The sequence below is a fragment of the Sturnira hondurensis genome, unplaced genomic scaffold (genome assembly GCF_014824575.4).
Source record: "Sturnira hondurensis isolate 20B ecotype Veracruz unplaced genomic scaffold, ASM1482457v3 Scaffold0012467, whole genome shotgun sequence".
Taxonomy (NCBI): domain Eukaryota; kingdom Metazoa; phylum Chordata; class Mammalia; order Chiroptera; family Phyllostomidae; genus Sturnira; species Sturnira hondurensis.
The window spans coordinates 1,540,988-1,565,139 of record NW_028085098.1 but is presented as its reverse complement, the minus strand read 5'-3'; the positions used below and the strand labels follow the sequence as shown (position 1 = coordinate 1,565,139).

Here is a 24,152-nt window from a genome sequence, read left to right as displayed (position 1 = left end):
AATATGACCAAGCATATAATTTGGGGAAGAAAATTTTTAAATTTTTCTATTGCAATGTCTCACAAATTTCAGTATTTTCATAGCCCTCCAAAAATACTGGTTTTTAAAATACTTAATTTTTTATACTAAAAGGTCAATTCTAAAGTTTTGCATTTTTCTTTTAAGAATTATTTCTTTCTAGCCCTGGCTCAGTGGATTGAGCGTGGGCCTGTGAACCAGACAATCGCGGTTCGATGCCCAGTGAGGGCACATGCCTGGGTTGCAGGCTATTTCCCGGCAGGGGCCAGTTCCCAGCAGGGGATGCACAAGACGCAACCATACATTGATGTTTCTCTTCCTCTCTCCTTCCCTTCCCCTCTAAAGATAAATAAATAAAATATTTTTTAAAAAAAGAATTATTTCTTTCTTTAATAAATTTAGGACATATGTTCTATCTTAGCTAGGTGCCAGAAATAAAATACCCAGAAAGACATAACTCCTACCTTCCTAGAGATAACAGTCTATTGGTTTATCAACCAATTGATTAAATAAATTGATGACTTTGATTAAATAAATCTAGACTCACTTTCTATCCAAAAAAATGTACCCGGTAAACATTTAGTCTTTTACTGAATTGTTTCTTAAATAATTGCTAGATAAATGGGCAAATAGGTAACCAGCCAGGAGGAGAATTTACTCACTATTTTTTTGAGTAGCTTGACCTGACTAGTGTAAGAAAATAATTACCTGAATCAAATCACTGTAGAAAAGTTTCCCCATTACATAAAAAATACATATGCTCAGAAAAGAAGGTAACATTTTTCATTTATCTCTGGAAATTGTATTACATAATAATAGAAGAATAAAAGGAGAAAGAGCATGAAGAAGGTACCATGCCAACTGTTATAAGTAGTATTTGGGAAAAAGTTAGAGGACATTACATCTTTCGAACACAGCATCCCAAATTAAAACTCACTAATAACTTCAGAAGGTCTACTGAAAACATAGTAACTTATAGGGCTTTCTTTTGGAGTGATGAAACTGTTTTTGAACTAGAGGTGATGGTTATACAACATTGTGAATTACTAAATGCCTCTGGATATACACTTTGAAAGTTAATTTTATGTTAAATTTATTTTACCTTAATTATTTCAGTTTAACCTTTTTAATGTGTAAGTTTTACCATAATTTTAAAAAAGCACTAATAATGAGAAGCAGTGAACTTCTGTGTTAAAACAGAACCAGAAGATAGCATAAAAACATAAGAAATACAAGCAAGTAAGCTTGTAGGCTGGTGAGTATGTGGAGATACAGGGAAAATGGCAAAGCTCAGGGAACATGAAAGCTCCATGCCCCTTCCCAAATACCTTGCTCTATGTGCCTGAGTTATATCCTTGTTTAAATAAACTGGTAAAACATTTACCTATCCTGGACACCCACCTTGCTTTAGTCACACAATAGTCTGCCCCAGTGATCTCTACAGTAGTGTGTTTCCTCATTTCTTACGCAGCCTCAGAGTCCTCTGTTGTTTGGCTTATTCAACCAATCCCTGCTCTAGTCTTTTATTACGATAGAGTTACAATGAATGGCAACAAAGAAAAGAAATGAAGTACAAGCAGATAATTTTAAGACTAAACAGCTGAAAAAGATTAAGAGAAAATTGTGCATATATAGCATAAAACATAAATTCTTTTTGAGACTGCATTAAACTACACATATTTATAAAATATTTAAATAATAACAGTGGATTTTCACAATAGATAAATCTAGAATTTTGCATGTATTCAAAAGCAGGGTACATTCTATAGTTATAAAAATTACATTTAAAATAGTTTTATTAATGTTTAAGGGCAGTTGTCTCCATTTTCCCTCCCCAGTCCTCCCCCTGCCCCACCCACCCCCACCTCCCACCTCCCACCCTTGATCCTGCCCCCTTTGGCTTTGTCTCTGTGTCCTTTATACACGTTCCCTGACAACCCTTCCCTCTTTTCCCCCATTATTTCTCTCCCTTAAATTAATGATGTTAATTTAGATTCAAACTATCACAGATTTACTNAAAGCAGGGTACCTTCTATAGTTATAAAAATTACATTTAAAATAGTTTTATTAATGTTTAAGGACAGTTGTCTCCATTTTCCCTCCCCAGTCCTCCCCCTGCCCCACCCACGCCCACCTCCCACCTCCCACCCTTGATCCTGCCCCCTTTGGCTTTGTCTCTGTGTCCTTTATACACGTTCCCTGACAACCCTTCCCTCTTTTCCCCCATTATTTCTCTCCCTTAAATTAATGATGTTAATTTAGATTCAAACTATCACAGATTTACTTTTGTCCTCCAAAAGTGGTTCCTCCTATCACATTATGTAGCTGCTTCATGAGAGAAAATTTGTAATTATGTATGTCATATGTAACCCACATTTCTCTGTATTTTGTAGGTACCACTCAAGGAACTCCTGAACCAAACTGAAGAAGAAAGTAATAAAGCTCTAAATAAAAAAATGGGATTAGATGATACTCTGGAACAAGTAAGTAATAAAACATAGCCATTAAAAGCAAAAATAATACTTTTTAACTTCAAATTATATGTGGTTTGTGGTTTCTAATTTACTAAGGAATTAATTCTTAATAAAATATTTAAAATGAGAGTTGGGTATATCCTTGACCCAGAAACATTTGAAGTAACTTAAACATCCTAGACTTCACACATCATTGATAATGAAGGGATATATGTAACTGAGTAAATTTCCCTTTGTTTTTAACAGAGAATTTCCTCCTCTACTATGAGATATTTTAATAACAATCCTTTTTATACTTAAAGGAATTTAAAGTGGCTACCTTAAAAGTAGGTATGTATCATTTGGGGTAGAAGCTAACTAGCTATGATAGGTTAAGAAATTTCTTTTTACCAAATTTTTCATTGTGGACAGAATTTACGGAGACTTAAATTTAAATATCTGTGATAGTCTGTTTCCAAAAGTAGTTTGCAGAGAGTTTCTGTTTCTGTCAACACCAATATTTCTGAAAGAGAACAGTACTATTGTATATAATACCCTTTAGATTAAGCATTGTTAGAGTTGATTAAGAAAATTTAAGCACTGGATACACTGTGCATCCTCCCACAACCAAAAGAAGGACAATAACGAATTTAAAAACAAAAAACAACTGCCAGAAAATCAAACTGTATGGAAGTCTGACAACCAAGGAGTTAAAGAAGAAGTGTTTGTTTATACTGGTAGGAGGGGTGGAGAGGATGCCGCAAGGCAGCGGCTGGAGGACTAGGTGGTCCCGCATGCAGATAAACTGGAAGGAACAACTGGGGAATGAGAACAGATTGCGCAACCCAGGTGTCCAGAAAGCCTCAGAAACCTCTGACTATAAAAACCTGTGCAGGGCAGGGTGGGGGGTGGTTATGGCAGCAGGAGAAACTCCAAGCCTCACAGGAAGGTTCGCTGGAGAGACCCACAGGGTCCTAGAACATATATACACCCACCCACCCAAGAATCCGCACCAGAAGGGCCCAGTTTGCTTGTGGGTAGCAGAGGAAATGACTGAAAGCAAGGCGGGAGCTGAGCAGGTGGCATTATTCCCTCTCTGACCCCTCCCCCACATACAGCTCCACAGCACAGTAAAGTGAGTTGCCCAGCCCTGGCAAATACCTAAGGCTCCACCCCTTGCAACATAACAGGTATGCTGAGACAAAGAAATGTGGCCCAAATAAAAGAATAGGTCAAAATTTCAGAAATAGAACTAAGCAATGAAGAGATGGCCAACCTATCAGATGCAGAGTTAAAAACACTATAATCAGAATGCTCACAGAAATGGCTGACAACAGTCACAAAATAGAAGAAAAAGTAAAGACTATTCAAAGTGAAATAAAGAAAAATATACAGGGAAACAACAGTGAAGGGAAGGAAACCAGGACTCAAATCAATAATTTGGACCAAAAGGAAGAAATAAACATTCAACCAGAACAGAATGAAGAAACAAGAATTCAAAAAAAATGAGAAGAGGCTTAAGAACCTCCAGGACAACTTTGAATGTTCCAACATGCAAATGATAGGGATGCCAGGAGGAGAAGAGGAAGGACAAGAAATCGAAAACATAATGAAAGAGAACTTCCCCTTTCTGGTGAAGGAAATAGACTTCCCAGGAAGTCCAGGAAGGTAAGAGAGTCCCAAAGAAGTTGGACCCAAGGAAGCACACACCAAGATACATCATAATCACATACAAGATTAAAGATAGGGAGATAATCTTAAAAGCAGGGAGAGAAAAGGAGACAATTACCTACAAAGGAGTTTCCATGAGACTGTCAGCTGGTTTCTCAAAGGAAACCTTGCAGGCAAGAAGGGGCTGGAAAGAAGTATTCAAAGTCATGAAAAGCAAGGACCTACATGTAAGATTACTCTATCTAGAAAAGCTATCACTTAGAATGGAAAGACAGATAAAAGAGTTTTCAAGATAAGGTCAAGTTAAAGGAGTTCATCATCACCAAGGTTTTATTATATGAAATGTTAAAGGGACTTACCTAAGAAAAAGAAGACCAAAAATATGAACAGTAAAATGACAACAAACTCAAAACTATCAGCAACTGAACCTAAAAAGACAAAAACAAACTAAGCAAAGGTCAACTAGGACAGGAAAAGAATCACAGAAATGGAGATCAAATGGAGGTTTATCAGTGGGGAGGGAGTAGGAGAAAATGGGGGAAAGTACAGGGAATAAGAAGCATAGGTACAAAATAGGGGGAGGTTAAGAATAGCGTAGGAAATGGAGAAGCTAAAGAACTTTCATGAACTTTCATGCATGGGCATGAACTAAGGGTGGGGAATGCTGGTGGGAGGGGAGGTACAGATTCAAAGGAAATAAAGGGGAGCAAAAAAATGAGACAACTGTAATAGCATAATAAAGTATACTTTAAAAAAAAGAAAAGCCTCTTTAATATAAACTAGAGGTATTATTATGACATTCAACAATTAAAGGAAAAACCTACTTAATTCAGCTGTCCAAGAACTGTTGTATGGCTAACAGATCTCAAGATACAGTTGCCAGCACCACCCTCCATAGTTTTGCTCTCTACAGTTTTAGTTACCCATAGTTGACTGCAGTCCAGAAATATTACGTGGAAAATTCCAGACATAGTTCACAAGTTTTAAATTACTTGCTCTTCTGAGTTGCTTAATGAAATCCTATCCAAGATGTGAATCATCCCTTGTACAACCTATTCACACTTTATACACTACCCACCTATTTAGTCACTTAGTAGTGATCTCAGTTATCAGATTAACTGCTGTAATATTGCAGTGCTTGTGTTCAAATGTATATAGGGTTCGTTACTATCCGTGGTATCAGGTGTCCACTAGGGATCATAGAACTTACTCTCACTGATAAAAGGGAACTACTGTATAAAAGAAATCCTGTCTTTTCTCAGAGTAGAAACTTGTTTATTTTTTTCTCATCTGGAAATAAAATCTATGGTGTTTCATAAATGCAAGTAAACCTTGTATTTTTTAATGTTAACCAATTCTGTTAAGACTGACTTTGTATTAGAAGGAATTCTTCCACTTGAAAAAAATGAAAAATTTGTAACATATAAGTGAGGAATTTCATGATACATATTGTTATAATTTGGAGTTTCTGTAGTATTACAATATGAAAAGAATATAAGGAATTAGGACTGCTTTAACAGATGCTTCGTAGGCATGATGAGTATCTAAGTTGAACTCTTCTTGTAGCCTGCTTCAGTGTGTTTTCTCACTTCTGTTGTGATGTGCACCAAAAAACCAAGAGACTCAACAAAATGTGAAATGCAAGCAATAGAAACCTTGTGACTAAAATATCTTTCAAATTTACACCGAAACTTTTTAAAGTCTATAGGAAGGAAAACTGAAGAGGAGTGGGGATTATGAGATGCCTACTATGGGCAGGTTAATGTTCCAAAGATAAAGATAACTGAAATTGATATGAAATATAAATCCCCATTTGGAGGAAAGACTGATGTGCAGTTATGCTAATCAGATTTATATTTTTACAAAATCATTTGAGCGTTGAAAAAAGTGAATTACAGGTGAAGCAACTAAAATTGTTAAGAGGGCACTGGCTGGTGTAGCTCAGTGGATTGAGTGTGGGCCTGTGAACCAAAGGAACACAATTCAATTCCCAGTCAGGGCGCATGCCTGGGTTGCAGGCCAGTTCCCAGCAGGGGACTCACAAGAGGCAACCATACATTGATGTTTCTCTCCCTCTCTCCTTCCCTTCCCCTCTAAAGATAAGTAAATAAAATCTTTAAATAAATAAATAAAATAAGATCATTAAGAGGTTAACATATTATAGTAGAAATGGAAGTGTAAGCAAGGGTACAGGTTTAGGAAATTTTAAGAAGGTAGAGCCCAAGCATTTAATGGACGATTGTAAAACCTAAGAATGAAAGAAATATCAACAGTGAGTTAAATTTTCATACTGTAGGCACCCTAGAGGAAGAAAAATGAATGTTGGGGTGGCCAAGACAGTGCTAGAGATGTTGAGCTTGCTACTTTGGGTACATAGTCATCCAAAAGGAAGTTGAAGAAACAGATTGAGAACGTAAGAGAGGTTGAGTCCAAAATTTCAGATATCAGGATCTTTGGCATATATGTGATAGTTGGATATGGGAATGATATTCATAGGGAAAAAGTGTACGGGGAAGTGGCAGAGGATTGAATCTTTGAGAGGGAACTGGAAAATGAAGAAGATTCTGAGAAAAATACATCAAGGAAGGAGACAAAATAGTTGGAGAACAATCAAAAGAAAAGAATATACTATAAAAGCCAAAGTAGGGGAGACTTTTAAAGAAAGGAGAGATCCCGATTAAAATTTTTTTTAATTAATTTATTTCTTTATCTTTAGAGGGGAAGGGAAGGAGAAAGGAAGAGAAACATCAATGTGTGGTTGCTTCTCGTGCATCCGTTGCTGGGAACTGGCCCCTGCTGGGAACTGGCCTGCAACCCAGGCATGTGCCCTGACTGGGAATCGAACCGCGATCGTCTGATTCATAGGCCCGCACTCAATCCACTGAGCTACACCAGCCAGGCCTGATTAAATTTAATGTACTAATCATTTCACAGAAATGCATATATCAAGTCATTGTGTTGCATACCCTAAATATATACATATATAAAAACTGTTTTTTCAATTTGATAATCTGTTTAACCAAGTTAAAATGGCATAAGGTAAAATACCAATTTGAAATAGTAAAGTTTAAACAAATAAATAAATTAGAATAACAAAACTAATCAGTCCGAAAAGTACTTGAAAATAATTGCCAAAATCATTTAAGAAAAAAAATAGGAAAATGTGAATGAGGAATCTGTATGCTACAAAGGTAGAGGGAATTTATTTGAGTTATGAAGTAGTAGAATTATAAACACAAATCTTTAAAATTTTTCATTCATGAAGTCTTAAAATCCTCATACCACAGCTTTATAAAGACACTGCAAAAGAAAATTAAACCCATTACACTTATGAATATAAATGTAAAGTTTAAATATTAGCAACTGAAATTTATTCAGATATTTTTTCAGAGCCTCCATCTGGTGTTGTAATTGATGTTGGTAATACAGTATCTGCCTTTGTCAATTCTATCTCAAGTGAGAAGGAGGGCCTGAAAGCATTAACTTTTGTATTACTTTTGTAGTGTAAATACAGCATTGTGGATTCTCATAAATAAGCACATAAATTCTCATAAATAAGTTTAACTTACTTATTCTCATAAATAAGTTTTTCTGAAGGAAGTGGTAGCTGAGCTGAGTTGTGAATAACATGTAGGAATTGGCCAGTGGATTACACATATGTACACACACATATGCACCACTGATAGTCCAAAGATCAAAGAGCATAGCTTGTTAATGAATCGCCATGAGTATAGGATGACAGAGAAGCCTGGCGTAGTAAGGACTTAATTATGAAGGGGCTTATTACTTCTTGCTTCCTTGTTGAATTTTTATTCTATAGGCAGTGGGGACCAGTGGAGAATTCTATCAGTGTTGCCGTATTGAAGAGTAGAGACACAATTAAGACACCTCACAGTAACCTAAATGGTAAAGACTGAAACTAAGGCTATTGTAGTGAAGATAAAAAGAGATTTAAAGATTAAAGCTACCTAATTTAGCGGTTTATTTGGATATAAAGTTTAAGGAAGAGAGGAATTTAAAATGTTTAGGTGTCCAGCTTTGGTACATGGTGTTGAAAAATTATCCATGACACTTGTCAAAGATGGTAAGGCAGACTTTATTCAAGTGGTACTATTACAGTGGGGTTTTTGTAGAGGGAGTGGACTCAACTTCAGATAACAATAAAGAGAAATGGGAATTTATAGCCAAGGAGCCAGGTAGAGTTCAGTGGATAGAAAATTACTGAGGGGAAGCTCAGGATTAAGGGGGATTCTGGCTAAACCAACCTAGCAGAGTTCTTAATGAAGGAAAGAACATTAAGGGGAACTGGAGGATGAGGACTTGATCAGATATTGAAGATGGCCTGATTCTGGTTAAAATAACTAAGTGGGGTTCTTGCTAAAATTAGACAATAAAGAGACAAACGTAAAGCCCAAAAGTCAGCCTGGTTGAGGAGAAAGTTCAGAGTATAAATAGTTTTGTCAAGGAGAGAATCTTTGTCAGTGGTGATGTTCTAGAACCTTGATAAAGAAAGAATACAAGAGGAGGTTATGGAAAATAAAATTCAGGATGGAATATACTGAGTTTCGGATTTCTGGGACACCAAAGTGGAAAATGTCTGATAGGCGGTTGGAGTTTGGAGATCTATCGATACAGATTTCTTAGTGTGTAGCTACTTAAGCCAGGAGATCTCCCAGTTGTGAGACTGAGAGAGAGTACTCTCCCAAGTGAGCAAGTGAGAATGTAGCCAAGATCAGAATCCTGAGAAAACACCATATCCAAAAGCACAAGCAGAGAAAGAAACTTGTGAGGAAGAATTAGAAGGACCTCCCAAAACTTGATGAGGAAACCAGGAGTTTACATGGTCTTAAAAACCAAGGAAGGGGATTTCAGAAAGTAATCAAATGTCAAATAAGATTAACTGTGAAAGTTGCTCATGTCTTTAGCCATTAGGATGGTTACTAGTCACATTTGCAAAAGCATAGGAGCCAGAAAGCATATTTATTACTGTGCATCGAATCTTAAATGGCATACTATACTATGAATGGGCTACTCTCCGTGGACTCCTACAAATTAAACTATAGTAAATGTTTCTGTCTAAGAAAAAGAAACAATAGAAAGTGGTACATGGGAAAGGTTTCTGTGTTTTGAGGTTTTGTTTTCAGGGTTTTATAGGAAAAGAGGTTTCATTACAAACATAAGAAGGGAGTTCAAGGGCAAGAAGGTAAAGTTTTAAAAACAAATAAGAACAAGAGGGATTGTCCAATATGAATGTAGTCCATGAAGAAATGTGAAAGCATAGGATCCAGAGAAGAGCTGGAAGGTTACTTCTCTTCATGGGGAAATAGGTGTCCTGTATTCTGAAACTGACAGAAAGGAAGAAGGAAAGGTCTCGTACAAGTATCTTGGTTGGTGGAAGCAAGAAGTGCTAGAATTTCAGTCTTGTGGCTCTATCTTTTTTTTTTTTAGATTTTATGTATTTATTTTCATACAAGAGAAGGGAAGGAAAAAGAGAGGGAGAGAAACATCAATGTGTGGTTGCCTCTCATGTGCCCCATACTGCGGAACCTGGCTTTACAACCCAGGCATGTACTCTGACTGGGAATCGAACCAACGACCTTTTGCTTCACAATCCAGTGCTCAATCCACTGAGCCACATCAGCCAGGGCTTTCTATCTTCTTTTTTTTATAAGCAACTTTAGATCTCTATTGAGTAAAAGAAAGAAACAAAGAAGAAAGAAAGACTAGAAGAAGTATGCAAATAATTAGTAATGATTATTTTTTGGTTGCAAAACTATCATTAATGATTATTATTTTCTTTAATTTTTCCTGTTTATGACAATGGAAATGTGTATTTTCATAAATGGGTAGGGGAATGTTTAATTAATTGATGAAACTTTAGTAAAGCTGACGTGGAAAAGCTCCTCAAAGATGAGTGAACATGATTTGGCCAGTCATGAGGACCCAGTGGAAGTTCCGGTTTTTTAGGTGCCCATTGGTAGATAAATTGAATGAAACAGCTAGCTTAACTTAGTAATTACTTTAGAAGTAAAATATCTTTAGAGTGAAAGCAAAGTTTATAGCTTCAGTAACTCTACTCTCTAACATAATTGAAGTGGTGGGTGGTGTAGAAAATGTCCTTTGAGTTAGAACATCCAGGTTTTGGTTCTGGGTGTATGCTAGTTGCATGATCTTGAGTAAATAGCAGTCTTTCCAGCCCACTCTTCTCACTTGTAAAATAGGAGGTCCCTTACAAGGGACTTTTGATGACTGAATGAGACATATATGCAAGTTTCTGTAACAAGTGTAGTCCTTTTACCATCGTATCTTTTGCTAAGTAACAATATCTTCACTAAATTTTCCCAAAAACATATAATTTTTCAATTTTTGTCTGTATGTAGAATCATCCTTTTAAAGAAAGATATCAATTTATACCTTTTACTATTTTCTGTTTGCTGCAGGAAATATTTTCCTCTTGATCTAGCTGAAAAATATTCTGTATTACCAATATCATCTGGTATCAGCACTATCAACACGAAATGAGCTTTAGAAACACCTTTTCTTCTATTTTAGTTTTGACAGATCTTAAAGCACAAGGTTAAACTTGGTTACTCTTTGGAAGAATGCATTGACTATAACCAATTAGCAAATGTTATCCAATAAAATTCATATGAATAGTTTTCTTTAATATCCCAGAAAGTGAACATAAATGAATGGAAAGCTAGGGAACTAAAGTAGATAATGTCTAAAGAAACTAGAGAGCAAAAATAATTTATATTTATTAATACATTAATATAAAAGCAATATATAATATTTATATAATATACATGAGAGCTTAAAGGCATTCCCACTGCTACTAGTGGAAAAACATGATGGTAATCCTTATTTTACTGAGAATTAAGCCACACTTTAAATTCCTAACTAATGACTTACTCTACCAACTCTGCATTTAAACATTAATTACAACTTTTCTTGAAATTAACTCCTGTTTGGGGAATAATAAATTTTTAAGACAAATAAGTAAGTGTTTAGAAGAAATAGAAGAAATAACATAGTTTATTAGTTGTTAATATAAAAGTTAAATAATTAAATTTTTTGATGTATGGTTATGATTTCTCACCCAAAGTTTTATTTCCCAAGTTAAATACAATGATAACAGAAAGTAGGAGGAGTGTAAGAAGTCTGAAAGAAGAAATTCAGAAGCTGGATGATCTCTACCAACAAAAGGTTAAGGTAAGAACTTTGCCACAGTTTATATAGGTTAGTCAAAGTTGTGTCATGATTGATTGACTTGGTACCAGTTCTGACAACAAACTGAAATATTTAAGCTATATCCTACAACTTGTGTTGTAGTTTTTGTCTTCCAAAATTTACTGTGTGGAGCTTTTTTATTTTTCCTAAATGACTCTCTGGATTCCTGCTGTCTCACCATAGAATATGTTCACTCTTTCCCTAATGTTTTAGGCTTGCATATGTGATTTGATATCCTTATGTTTTAAACATAATTTCTCCTACCTTCTTATGGAGACTTAGTCTTAAGTACTTCTAAAGTTTATACCCCAATAAGTCCTTTTGTATGTGATTGCATATAAAGTGTCATTGCAAACTGACTATCCTGGCCAAATTCCAAAGGTCATTTACATGAAATCTAGAATATGGGTAAAATAATAAGATTCGTTCCCTACCACTTCTTAACCACTTTCTGGCCAGCATTTACTTAGGGAAGTACTCAGATGACTCTTTTCATTACCACTTATGTAGTTTATGTGAGAATTTTAACTGCCCATACTTCTTACTTAGTTACACCAACAAGGTATCAGGAATTGAAACTTTTCTCTTGACCTGTAGAGCATATACATTTTTTAAGCAGTGTGAAATCTTTAGAAAATACACCACAATAATGTGATCTACATGTGAAATAGGAGGCATTTGGTAATCATTTTTGTTTTTTCATATGTCCTCTATGACAACACTTGAATTTTTTCCTTAAAGCACTTAAGTGAAAATAAAAGACTTTTTTATATTTCATCTTGAGAAACATAAGAATTGATGAATTTGGGTTACTTTGCCTATTCATAATTAATACATGTGTGAAGTAATGGTTGTGTAAAAGTTACCCACATTTTGACTTATTAAAAAGTATCTTTAATGCTCATGGAAAAAATTTAAATAGGAGTATCATAAAATTTCCTTCAGTACAAACTTGAAAATACTGCTGAATGAATTGTAAACAGGCCTGTTGAGAAGGTCACATTTATGTTTATAATATAAGATTCCCAAAGGAGTATTTTAATTTAATATGTCTTACATGTAAAGTAGTAAGCATCCTGAGAATACAAATGATGATGCAACCTGATTTTTTCAAATGCTTACATAAATTTTTTAGAATGCACCTGAAATATATAGGAGGTGAATATCAAAATATGTAACCATGACTCATTCCGATAGGAAGCTGAGGAAGAGGACAATAAATGTGCCAATGAGCTGGAGTCCTTGGAGAAACACAAGCGCATGCTGGAGAGTGCTGTTAATGAGGGCCTCAGTGAAGCTGTGAATGAATTAGATTCTATTCAGCGGGAGTAAGTTCATCTCACCGAGATTAATAATGTTTATTTTCAGTTTATTTAACATTCTGTAGAACTAGATTTATGTTTATTTGCTTTAATATGTATTGTAGGTCTCTTCGGTTGTTGAGGGAGTGGTGAATAGAACTTAAGCAGAATAGCTTGTAACATGAAGATACTTTCCCCAGACAAATACATTCTGTTGTTATACATATATGTATACAAATACATAAAGCTATACATATATTTACATATGTGTATATGTAGACAAACACATTCTGCTGCTGTTATAGCTATTGCCCCTTCATTTTTAGATCTAATTAGTAAATAGTTTTAATCCCTGAAAACAACATAAAGTTCTAAATCAATTCAAATAACTGGCTATTAGCAAATTTTAGTATACTGTCTCACTAAGCTTTAATAAACTTCACTAAGCTCATATTTTTAAGATATAGTTCCTAAAAATTAGGTGTATATAAACTATAATTTTACTATAGATTACAGAGTTAGTCTGCTATAACACAACATGTGCCTTCGTAATATTTGCTACACTATTGTGACCAAATAAACAGGCCTGTCCATGTGCCACCTCAGTGAATGACCCAAAAATTAACTTTTGAAGGAACAGGTTTTTATTTCTAATATTCTGACTTTGCACACACTCAGAGCACTTATGCTTAGAGCCCTTCTTTGCCTCAAGACTCAGCACTTCCATTGTTTCCCAAAAGGCTATAAGCCAAAAGCTCCAAAAGTTCCCCATTTTCTTACTTTAAGCTAGCTGTGCAGTCTCACAGCAGCTTTCTTCTTCAGGATCTGGGTTATGTTGTCATTAGTCTCCATGTTATAGTCCAGGAATACACATGCCGTGGTGCAGTGGATTATGGTGAAGTCCAGGAAAGGCACACATTTCAAGAGTCCAGATAGAGTTCAGGTGTACAAGGCAAGCAGGTCAGTGTTTTGCAAGGCAGGATCCTTGGTGGCGTTGGAACCTGCTGGAACAGGCACAGTTGAAGCAGCGTGCCTGCTTTCTCACTAGCCCATGGTGGACCAGCTTCTACAGCCTGCATGGCTCCCATCTTATTACTGGCAGTATGGTTTTACCCTTACTATAAGCTTTTTGTTTTTCACATGGCTCTTCTTTCCCTATTGGCAGTGTGGCTTCTTTACACCCCTTCATCATGGCTTTCCTTGTGGCTACACACCCTTAGTTTTCAATCCTGACCCAGAGCTGTCTGCATGACCTTATTTTTGACTTTTTCCACAGTGAGCTACATTTGCCAGTTTCCCTGTATAGTTTACATTCTTTCTGCTGTCATTCCCAGTCCGGGCAAGAGTGACTTAGTGATCCAGAGGGCCTGCCCCTCTGGCGATACCATGAGGAAGGATATATCCTGAAAGTCATGCCCACCTTGTCCTGAGGCAGTAGCCCAGCTATTATTTTGTCTCTGTTATGAAAGGTATCATCTGCTCCCCCCACCCCCAACTAAGAACTATGGGGGCTTTGGGGGACCATCAGTCTACACTCTGTTTCAATTTTCCCCTTTTTGACTTTGGGGTCTTTATAATGTTATAAAGGGCAATGGGTGAAAGTCTTAATTTTTTGGAGCTACCTTCTGCTGGCCGTGGCCATTGTTCTACCTACACCTGGGTTCAGTAGTTCCTAACAAAGGGGGGTATGGAGCAGAGCAGAGGATGGCCTTTATGTGTGGGAGAAGGACCTTGCAGACTTGGGGTCACTTGGCTGTCCCCAGGCAATGGTGTGCTTGGTGTCCAAGGTCTGGCATCTTTGGACGTGTTGTCATTCTTGTTGTATTCTGGGGGTAAGAGGGTTAGAAAGCACAATTAAAACCCTAAACACTAAAAATATCAAAGGCAAGGACCAGTTTTTTTCATTGTCCCACGTTAGGAAAAGAGTGGCTTTTTTGGAAAAGTAAACCAGTTTTAAAGTGAAGCCCACAGACTGCACCAATATTTCACCAACCAACCACTTAGTTCAGTCAAACTGTTGAGTCTTAAGAGGTGGAGCTGCAGGTGGGCTTCTTAAGTGAGGCCTATATTGCAACCTGTTACTTAGGTAATGAGATCATAGGCTTATTATATACCTTATGAAAACAGAAGGAAGAACACACATGTTAATTTATACAATTCACAAACCAGTTTTTTAAGACTGAAACTGTCTTTTGGGAAGACATTTAATTGCAAGGCCCTTGATAGCTTGCCATTTAACAGTGGCAATTTGACAGATCCTTTTTGTATGTAAATTGAGCATTTTTGATGATGTCACAAACTCAGTTTTAACTTTCAGATTTAAAAAAAAAAAACTTTGAAGACACCTGCACCAGTTTAATGTCCAACACTGAGCATTATGATTTTCTTGAATCACAATTTTTCTTCCTAAGATTACCCTTATTGTCATTAAAGGGACTGCATTAAGTCCCGTTTTAATTTTTCCTGTTCCTTTGCATAAGCACACCAAGAGCAGCAATTGATTACATATGATTTTTAAGTCTGCTTTGCTGGAATTTACACAAGGAACCTTTAGATTGACTTTTTAGTCCAGCCTTCAGGACACAGAACCTGAGCCACACATCCGCCATTTGGCCTTGCCTCTACCACCTGCTTTTTTCAAGTCCTTAAGTTTTCCATTGTGCCTTACGGTTTCTTCTAGCCATTTGTCAGAAAAGCGACCTTCAACCTTTGTTTCTTTCCTGAACAGACTGCCAGGAACCACACAACCAGTCAAGGTACCAGGCTTTTTCTTGTGGGCTTTTAGTAGCTTCAAAGTCAATTACAATTCCTTAGGGGTTTTTTTCCCCCAGAATATATCCTGAAAGTCACACACACCTTGCCTGGAGGCTGTAGCACAGCTATTATTTTGCCTTTGTTATGAAAAGTGTCTTAAGCCATATCATCTGTTACCCCACCCCCCAACTAAGGGCTGTGGGGGCTTTGGAGGCCTCTCAGTCTACACCCTGGTTCACTATAAAAAAACATCTGCAATAAAAATCATAGGACTTATGGGAAAATTATGATTGGGGCCCAGCCTTCCAAAACTTTGTTGGTTATGCATAAATAAAGACTGGAACCTAATGAAAATGTTAGCACAATTGTAAACATGTTAAATATTTTTAAGGAATAACCTAAATACCACAATAAGTAGTGTACTCTACCTTTAAAAGACCTAAATTTTATATGGGGAAGTGGGCATTCAAAGGGTTTCACCTTGTGAATTAATGAGAAGAGGTAGAAAGAGGGTTATCTGAAATTAAATAGAAAATTGCTGCACCAGATATGGATGCATGTGGTTCACACACATTTAATGAACTGTAGGAGCTAGTACCCTGTCCAGTGTGTGCTTCTATGTTTTGTGTTTTATATATTTCTTTGCATTTGGATTCAGCTGAGTGTAGTGCTCTGCATTCACATTATGTTTCTTAAGGAGGAAATTGGCATAAGCAAATGCAAAATTTGCATTATGCTCTAATTGCTACCTAATATATTCAGTTGCAACAAATACATGTTTCCAACCAGCACTATAGCAAAAGTAACTGGACACTTACTTTTTTTAGAAGTTCTTTGCTATCAAATTATACACTGTCAAGTTTTCCCTTTTGGTTTCCCTTATTAAAACTTACATAGGAAACATTTTAGGCACAGTGCCATAAATGTAACTAAAAACAGTGACATTCCTTATAGAATTTTTTTGCCTTTGTGTGTATGTAATTCTCTGGTGCAACCTGTATAAAGTCAGTATGTTTATTAGTTAATTCACAGGTTCTCTAAGTGTCGAGTGCCCTCCAAATAACTTAAAAATCTTACTCTAATCTTGGAAGTATAACCCTTAAAAACAGATCTCCATTTTCTTATTTGTAGCCTAGAGATAGAAAATTTGGTTTAAGGGGTTTTTTGGGCTTGCAGTTGTTGTTTTGAATTTAAATTTGAATGGTATCGAACAAGACTCCTGCTCTCCTATTCAAGTGTACTTAATTTCTCACCCCAAAAAACATTTGTAAAGAGGAATTTTTATTATAAAGGGTATTATGCATGATAATCATAGAAAAAGATTAGATCAAGAATTAAGCTTACAATCCTTTGGAGACTCAGGTAAGACCATTTACTTCCAAGCTTTGTATGTTGAAGAATGAAGTTTGGCTGTTTTGTTGCTTACAAAGGATATTTGAAAACATTTTTATTTCTATTTAATGATTGAAAGCTGCACCTCTGTGAATTAATCATACATACAACATGCAGCACATATCCCCAAAACAGCCTGGTTTTGTTGATATAAAAAGGAGAACTAAACTAACTAGAAGGGGTATACTAAGTTTTTTCACTAGGCAACTCACACAAGAGTTTTTATCCTATAGATACCAACTAGTTGTACAGACCACAACTGAAGAGAGACGAAAAGTGGGAAATAACTTGCAGTGCCTTTTAGAGATGGTTGCTACCCATGTAGGGTCTGTGGAGGTGAGTGTGTTAGGGTCTTTTCTACATTCTAAGAAAGTTTTTAACGTTTTTATATCTTTCTCTTTTTTACAGAAATTAAGTGATAAACTTTGTTTCTATGGGAATTATTATCTAGTATAAATTTATCAGAAGAATCCTGTCTAGCAATGGTGTGAGGGGACACTTGGCATCTTATAAAGTAACCTGTTTTGTTCACATAAACAACGATTATTGCATCAATGGTATAGAATGTGGTACCAAACCTCATTCTACTCACTCTAAACATTTTAGTACACTTAAGATTTCACTCAGATGAAAGAGCATGTTATAACAAATACTTTTCCATTCTGTTAATTTCATATAAACACAGAATCAAGTATGTCTGAAACATAATGTTTCAGAACATTAAGAAACATAAAGTGAGGATTCCTTATCCTTACCTTTCACCTAACTTGAAAGTTTAACAATAAAACTATTTTTCCAACCATCTGTACAGAATACAAAACCTAAGGTAATTGCTATACTCCATAATTCCTAGGTAATTTATCAGGTAATATATTTCCAATTGGGAATGGTTTAAGAAAAGAAGGTTCATTATGTTACATTAATAGACTTCCCTACATTGAGAGCAGAGCTTGTGATATCCTACTTTTCCTCATCTCTCCTGAACGACGCTGGTCTGCTGCTTTCTTTATCCTGCCAGTGCTCTTCACAGCTTACTAGTTAAAACTAAGAAAAGCTTCCTAGATACATCAGAAAACCAGGATTCTACCCATTTCTCCTAATTCAGCAACTTAGTGGCTCTATAATCTTTAATGAATCGTTTTTCAACCACAGACTGGAAAAATATTTGAGTGATTGATTACTTTCTCATTCTCCCAAGTATGGTGTGTAATAGTTTTTAAGAGAAATATTCCTTCATAATACACAATTGTTGGCTTAGATTGAGAAAGTCTGCTTGTGTGTATTATTTGACTTCTCTTGGTCTTTAATTTTTTCATCAGTAAAAATGAAGGGATTATACTAAATAATTGGCAACATTCTTTGTACCTCTATTGTAGATAACTTAATCTGACCTTAGTGTTGTTAATCTAGTAGTGATTTATCACATGGATATATGTGAAAGGTAATCACAACTATTAAAGTTTATTCTATTTGAAAATAAAGTCTTTGTGGATGTACTTAGTTAAGATGCAGTCATACTAGATGAGGTAGACCTGAAATCCAGTGACTGGTATCCTATAAAAGTCCATGTGGAGATAGAGGCAGAAATACAGGGACATGGCTACAAACTAGAGAGCGCCAAGGATAAGCTGGGAGAAGGCAAAGGATTCCTCCCTAGAACTTTCAGAGGGAACATAGCTCAGTCAACACCTTGATTTCAGACTGCTAGCTTCCAGAACTGCAAGGGGATAAACTTCGTTGCTGTAAGCCACCTAATTTTTGTGAAATAAATATGTGCTTTGCTATGTTATTAAATTTGAAATAGTAAAAAAACAAATAACCTGGTGTATTAGTTTCCTATTGGTGCCATAACAAATTATTATCAATTTAATAGCTTAAAGCGACACAAATTTATTTCTTATATTTCTGGTGGTCAGAAGTCTAAAATGGGGCCTCTGGCTACAGTTCTTTCAGGGGCCACCTGTAGTTTTTGGCTTGTGGCCTCTTCCTCTCAGCATAGCATTCCTATCCTCTGACTTCTCTTTTGTCTTTAGGTCTTCTCTCTAATTGTCACACTGCTCATTCCCTCTTCCAAGGAGCCTTGTGATTATGTTGGACCTACCAGTGTAGTGCAGAATAATCTCTTCTTGTGATCCTTAACTTATACCTGCAAAGTTTCTTTTGCCTTGTAAGATAACAAATTCACAAGTCCTGGGGATTAGGACATGAACATCTTTGGTGGGGCTGCTACTCAGCCTACCTTGTCGGGAACAGAAAAATTCATTAATGGTAAAGTGTATAAGTAAATGGTATATTCATTCTATAGAATACTGTATAGCAGTACATGAATAAACTGGTGGTATGTGTTAACATGAATGAATCTTAAAATACTGGCTGAAAAAAAAGTCATAGAATGTTACCTTTAATATAATTCAATAAATATGAAGTTGAAAGCATGTTCTACTAAACTATATTGTTCAGAGTTACATGCATCTGTATCTCTGAGTGTGTGCGCATAGTATATAAAGAAAAAAGCATTAGGAAAGTGGTTGCCTCTGGGGAGAAAAGAGGATATGATTCGGAAAGGGCACAAAGAGCCCTACATGGTGGATACAAGAGCACTCCTTTTTAATCCTTTTCTTACAAAGGGTGTGCTCTTGTCTGTAAATTTATGTCTTTATATTAACAATTGCTAATTGTTTCCACTAGAAACACCTTGAGGAGCAGATTGCTAAAGTCGATAGAGAGTATGAAGACCATGTGTCTGAAGATCTTTTGGAAAATATTAGAGAGATTGGAGAAAAGTATAAGAAGAAAGCTGCTCTAATTAAGTCTTCTGATGAATGAAGATTAAAAGTTATCCAAGCAAGAACTTTGTAAATAGTGTAAATTTTGAAATTCCTTTGTAGGTTTGAAAAATCTCTAACATTATATACCTCTTCTTACAATGAAGTCTCATGAACACATTTTCTTTGCCTGTGAGATATTTTATAGCTTTTGGATATCTAGTTCATTAACTTAAATTATATATAACCTAACATTATAAAAAATTGCCTGTTTGTTGTCTTTAGATATAAGGACCAGTTGTATTATATACCCAGAGTTAATAAAATATTATCAATAAAGTTTTTCTTGATTTTCTGCCTGTTTTCAGATAGTTAGAAAGGTATTTTGATCTAAACTAAGAGTCAGCAAACTGCCTATGGGCCAAATCTGGTCACCCATTCATTGAAGTATTGTTTATGACTGCTTTCATACTACAATGGCAGGGTTTAGCATATGCAGCAGAAACTATATGGCCTGCAAAGTCAAAAGTGTGTATTATCCTGGCCCTTTATTTAAAAAAAAAAAAACATTGCCAGTCCCTGATATAAATTATACAGGGTTGGTATTGTTCAACTGAAAAACTTTCTTAATGACTGCACCTATAGTTTAACCCACTCCTTATTGAGAGCCACGAAGCCAAAGTTCTTTCTGGGGTTTTGCCATCTTTACTCTGAAATAAGTAGAAGCATATGGAATGTGAGAATCAGAAGAAATAATATAACCTAGTTCAACCTCCATTTTAGAGATGAAAGTTCACTCCTAGAGAAGTTCTGGTTTATCTCAGGTCACAGCTCTTAGTGGTCAAAGCCACACTGGAATTTATTGAGTTGGTGCATGAGTTGGTGCATGATCCGGAGGACAGCCACAAGAGCCGTGAAATATGAATGTGCTGGATGCTGAGGAAGTGTTACATTGTGAGATTTTAGACAGGTCTAAACTGTTAGGAAGCTCCTTTAAATTTAACATCTGCTTTCAGTTGAACTCTATTCTTTAAACTTTGTTTAAACTCTGATGCAACTCCAAATAGCAGGAAAAATGAAATACACTATACAAACTTAACTGAAATTCTGGCTAAGCTTTATGGAGGACATTCAGTCTGAAAGTGCAGTTGGATAGCAGCTGGAGATATCTAGCAAATATGGCAAAATGGATAATTACCAGTGTATTCAAGAATTTTGACCACTGATGTCCCACAGAACTTCCTCCAGTGATGGATTTTATCTGCACTATTCAGTATGACAATGTATTTATTGTGTACTCAAATATATGACAAAATAAAGACTACTCAAAGGCTTGCCACTCAAAACTGTGAAAACACCTTCAACGACACCTGGGAGCTTGGTAATGCAGACTTTTGGCCCCGTCGCAAATCTTCTGAGTCACAATCTTCGCGTTTACAGTGTATTGATTTAAACTGCATATTTAAACTTTTCATAGATTTTGACACATTTATGCACACATTCCTATAAAATCATAGCTGATCTGATGTATCATCACTAAATTTTCCTCATGGCCCTTGTCTATCCTTTATATTGCCCCATCTGACACCTGTCCCACACCATTGCCAGGCAAGTGTTTGATCTCCTTTCTGTTGCTATAGATTGGTTTGCATTTTCTAGAATTTTATGTAGATAAAATCATATAATATGTACACTTGCATGGCTTCTCTATAAATACTTTGAAGTCCATCCACATTGCACTGTATATCAGTAATTCACCCTTGTTAACTGCTGAGTAGTACCATGAATATATTAAGGTTATCAATTTTCTATTGACATTGGGTTGTTTGCAGTTTTGGGTTATTATAAAGTCATTGTGGACATTGATATACAAGCATTTTAGACAAGTCTAAATTGTTAAGAAGCTCCACCACAAGTTTTATTTCTCGGGTAAATAGCTGGGAGTGGAATGACTAGTTCATATAGGTTAGGTGCATATTTAACTTTCATAAAGCAAAATGTATTAATTTTTATATTTATTTACTTATCTTTAGAGGGGAAGGAAAGAAGAGAGGGAGAGAATATCAATGTATGGTTGCCTCTCGTGAGTCCCCTGCTGGGAACTGGCCTGCAACCCAGGCATGTGCCCTGACTGGGAATCGAACCGTGATTGTGTGGTTCGCAGGCCCGTGCTCAATCCACTAAGCTACACCAGCCAGGGCGCAAAATGTATTCCTAAGTGTTGGGAACCACCCTGCCTGGTTTCAGGAGTTGTAACTGCCCCCCATGACTAAGGCTGAGTGAGTGACCTTCGGGCAATAAGCCTCTAAGGAGACAGAAAGTTTATCTCCCTGGCAGGAACGCTGCTACTATTTCATCCATTTCTGGCCCCCAACACTTGGTCGGTTAGTCTATGATGGGTACGACCCCTCAGAGGGGGAGGCAACCTAAGCCAGACATGATCACTTGGGAGGCCCTCAAAAAAGGACTACAGTGGGGGCTGCAGCAAAGGGGGGGTGATGGGCCTTCGCCCTCCAGGCTTTGACAAAGCCTGAGTCCTAAGTCTGTGAGAAGTCTCCGAGAATTCCTTGGCTATCTGCGTCATCTACCTGACTTAAGACTGAAAACAATGACTGAGGGTGGTGCAGCCCTGTGCTGGGAATGGCAGGCTCCCTGAGTAATTAGGCCTGAGAAAGGATATGTGAAATCCTGTGAAACCTGCTTTGCTAAGAATGCCCTTAGTTAAATGATAAAACCCCAGGCAGAAAATGAGTTTGTTTTCCCAAAGTCTTGTCGCCCTTTATTTAGCTAGTAGACCCTGACTCAGAAGAAGCCCTAATGGTTCTCTGTATTCTGTCTACTGTTTGCTGCCTGACAATGATTAATAAATTGTACCTGAACTCCTGTGCAAAAAAAAATAAAATAAAATAAAATAAAAGCTTGTCTAGGCAAGGGTCAGGGCACTCTCCCCTTAAGAGGGTGGCCAGACCGTTCTGAGGCTCTCCCCCCTTGAGGGAGTAGCTGTGCTGTCCCTTTTCCTCCACAGGACTTGGTAGTCCATGTGATTTTGTCTTGATTTTCCATCCATAACGCTGCAGGCACTGCAGGCCAGTGCACGCATCACTAAAGTGGTGGTAACATATTTCTCTCTGGGGTGTATGAGAGTTCCAGTTGCTCTACATCTTTGCCCACTCTTGGTGTGACCAGTCTTTTTAATTTAAGCTATCCTAAGTGTGTGTGGTTCTATCTTACTATGATATTAATTTTTATTTCCCTAATGCCCAGTGGTGTGAAACATCTTTGTGTGCTTATTTCTCAGCCATATAAGAGGGGACCCCCCCAAAAAAACCTGGAATTTATTTATAAAAAATTGTATTTATTCTTACATGTTTAGATTTCAGTCACCTTCAAAGTGCTCTCTATTTGTTGCAATATGCCTATCAAAATGTTTTTTTCACTGCTCAACACAGTTTTTTGAACTTGTTACTTTTGATGCCTTTTAGTGCTTCTTCTGTTTTTTGTTTCACCTTTTCCACATGAGCAAAACATTTCCGTTTAAGGAATTTTTTCATCTGGGGGTGGGGGGAAGGCGCTCAGGGCAGGTTCATGCCATTTTTGGTCAAAAAATGCTGAACACTCAGCAAGGTGCGGGCAGCTGTGCTCCTAAATCACCCATTGTGAAACAGACAAACGTATTAGAAGTCTTCAAAAAAATTCACTGAAGCCTAAGGCCACCTTTCACAGCAAAGGCAACTGGTACACTGATGCAGATGGATTCCTAGAATTCTAACCTAGCACAGGAAGCCTGTACTACGAGGCCGCCTGAAGATAATTCTGAGTTTTGGGGTCCCCCCTCATGTATCTTCTTGAGGACATGTCTCTTCAAATATTTGCCCATATTTTCATTGGATTGTTTCTTATTACTAAATGGTGAGAGTTTTTATGTATTCAAGATACAAAGTACTTTGATACACATTTTGTAAATATCTCCCGGTCTGCAACTCACCTTTCCATTTTTTTAAACATTTTTATTGTTGTTCAAGCACAGTTCTGCCTTTCCCCCCAACTCCTCCCCACCTGCATCCCCTGTTTCCACCCCGTCCCCGGTGTTTTTGTCCGTGTGTCCTTTAATAATTGTTCCTGCAAACCCTTCACCCTTTTCCCCTGTAATCCCTTCCTCTCTTCCCTTTGGTCACTGTTAGCCTGCTCTCAATTTCAGTGTGTTCAGTTATATTTTGCTTGCTTGTTCATTTTGTTGATTAGGTTCCACTTACAGGTGAGATCATATTGGATTTGTCTTTCACCGCCTGGTTTATTTCACTTAGCATAATGCTTTCCAGTTCCATCCATGCTGTCACAAATAGTGTCTTTTGAAGAACAAGTTTTAAATTTTGATGAAGCCGAATTTATTGTTTTTTATACTTTCTGCATTTTGCGTAGTATTTAAGACATCTTTGGCAAAAGCACTGATTTTCATCTATGTTTTACTCTAGAAATTTCCTACTTTTAACTACTGAATGAAAATCAGAGTCCAAATTTGCATTTTACAAAGGTCCCCAGGTTGTTACTATGCCCACTAAATTTTGAGA

General features: G+C 36.6%; 1 protein-coding gene across 2 annotated transcripts in view; it reads left to right on the top strand.

Moving 5' to 3' along the window:
- Positions 1 to 20,074, top strand: part of NDC80 (NDC80 kinetochore complex component) — a 43,330-nt gene extending 23,256 nt beyond the window's left edge. For both annotated transcript variants that reach the window (XM_037060711.1, XM_037060712.1), the window contains exons 13-17: positions 2,412 to 2,501; positions 11,262 to 11,354; positions 12,570 to 12,700; positions 17,053 to 17,155; positions 19,508 to 20,074. In XM_037060711.1, coding sequence (XP_036916606.1) covers positions 2,412 to 2,501; positions 11,262 to 11,354; positions 12,570 to 12,700; positions 17,053 to 17,155; positions 19,508 to 19,645 — 555 coding nt within the window. In that variant the 3' untranslated portion in view covers positions 19,646 to 20,074. The remainder of the gene's footprint in view (positions 1 to 2,411; positions 2,502 to 11,261; positions 11,355 to 12,569; positions 12,701 to 17,052; positions 17,156 to 19,507) is intronic.
- Positions 20,075 to 24,152: the final 4,078 nt, after the last annotated feature.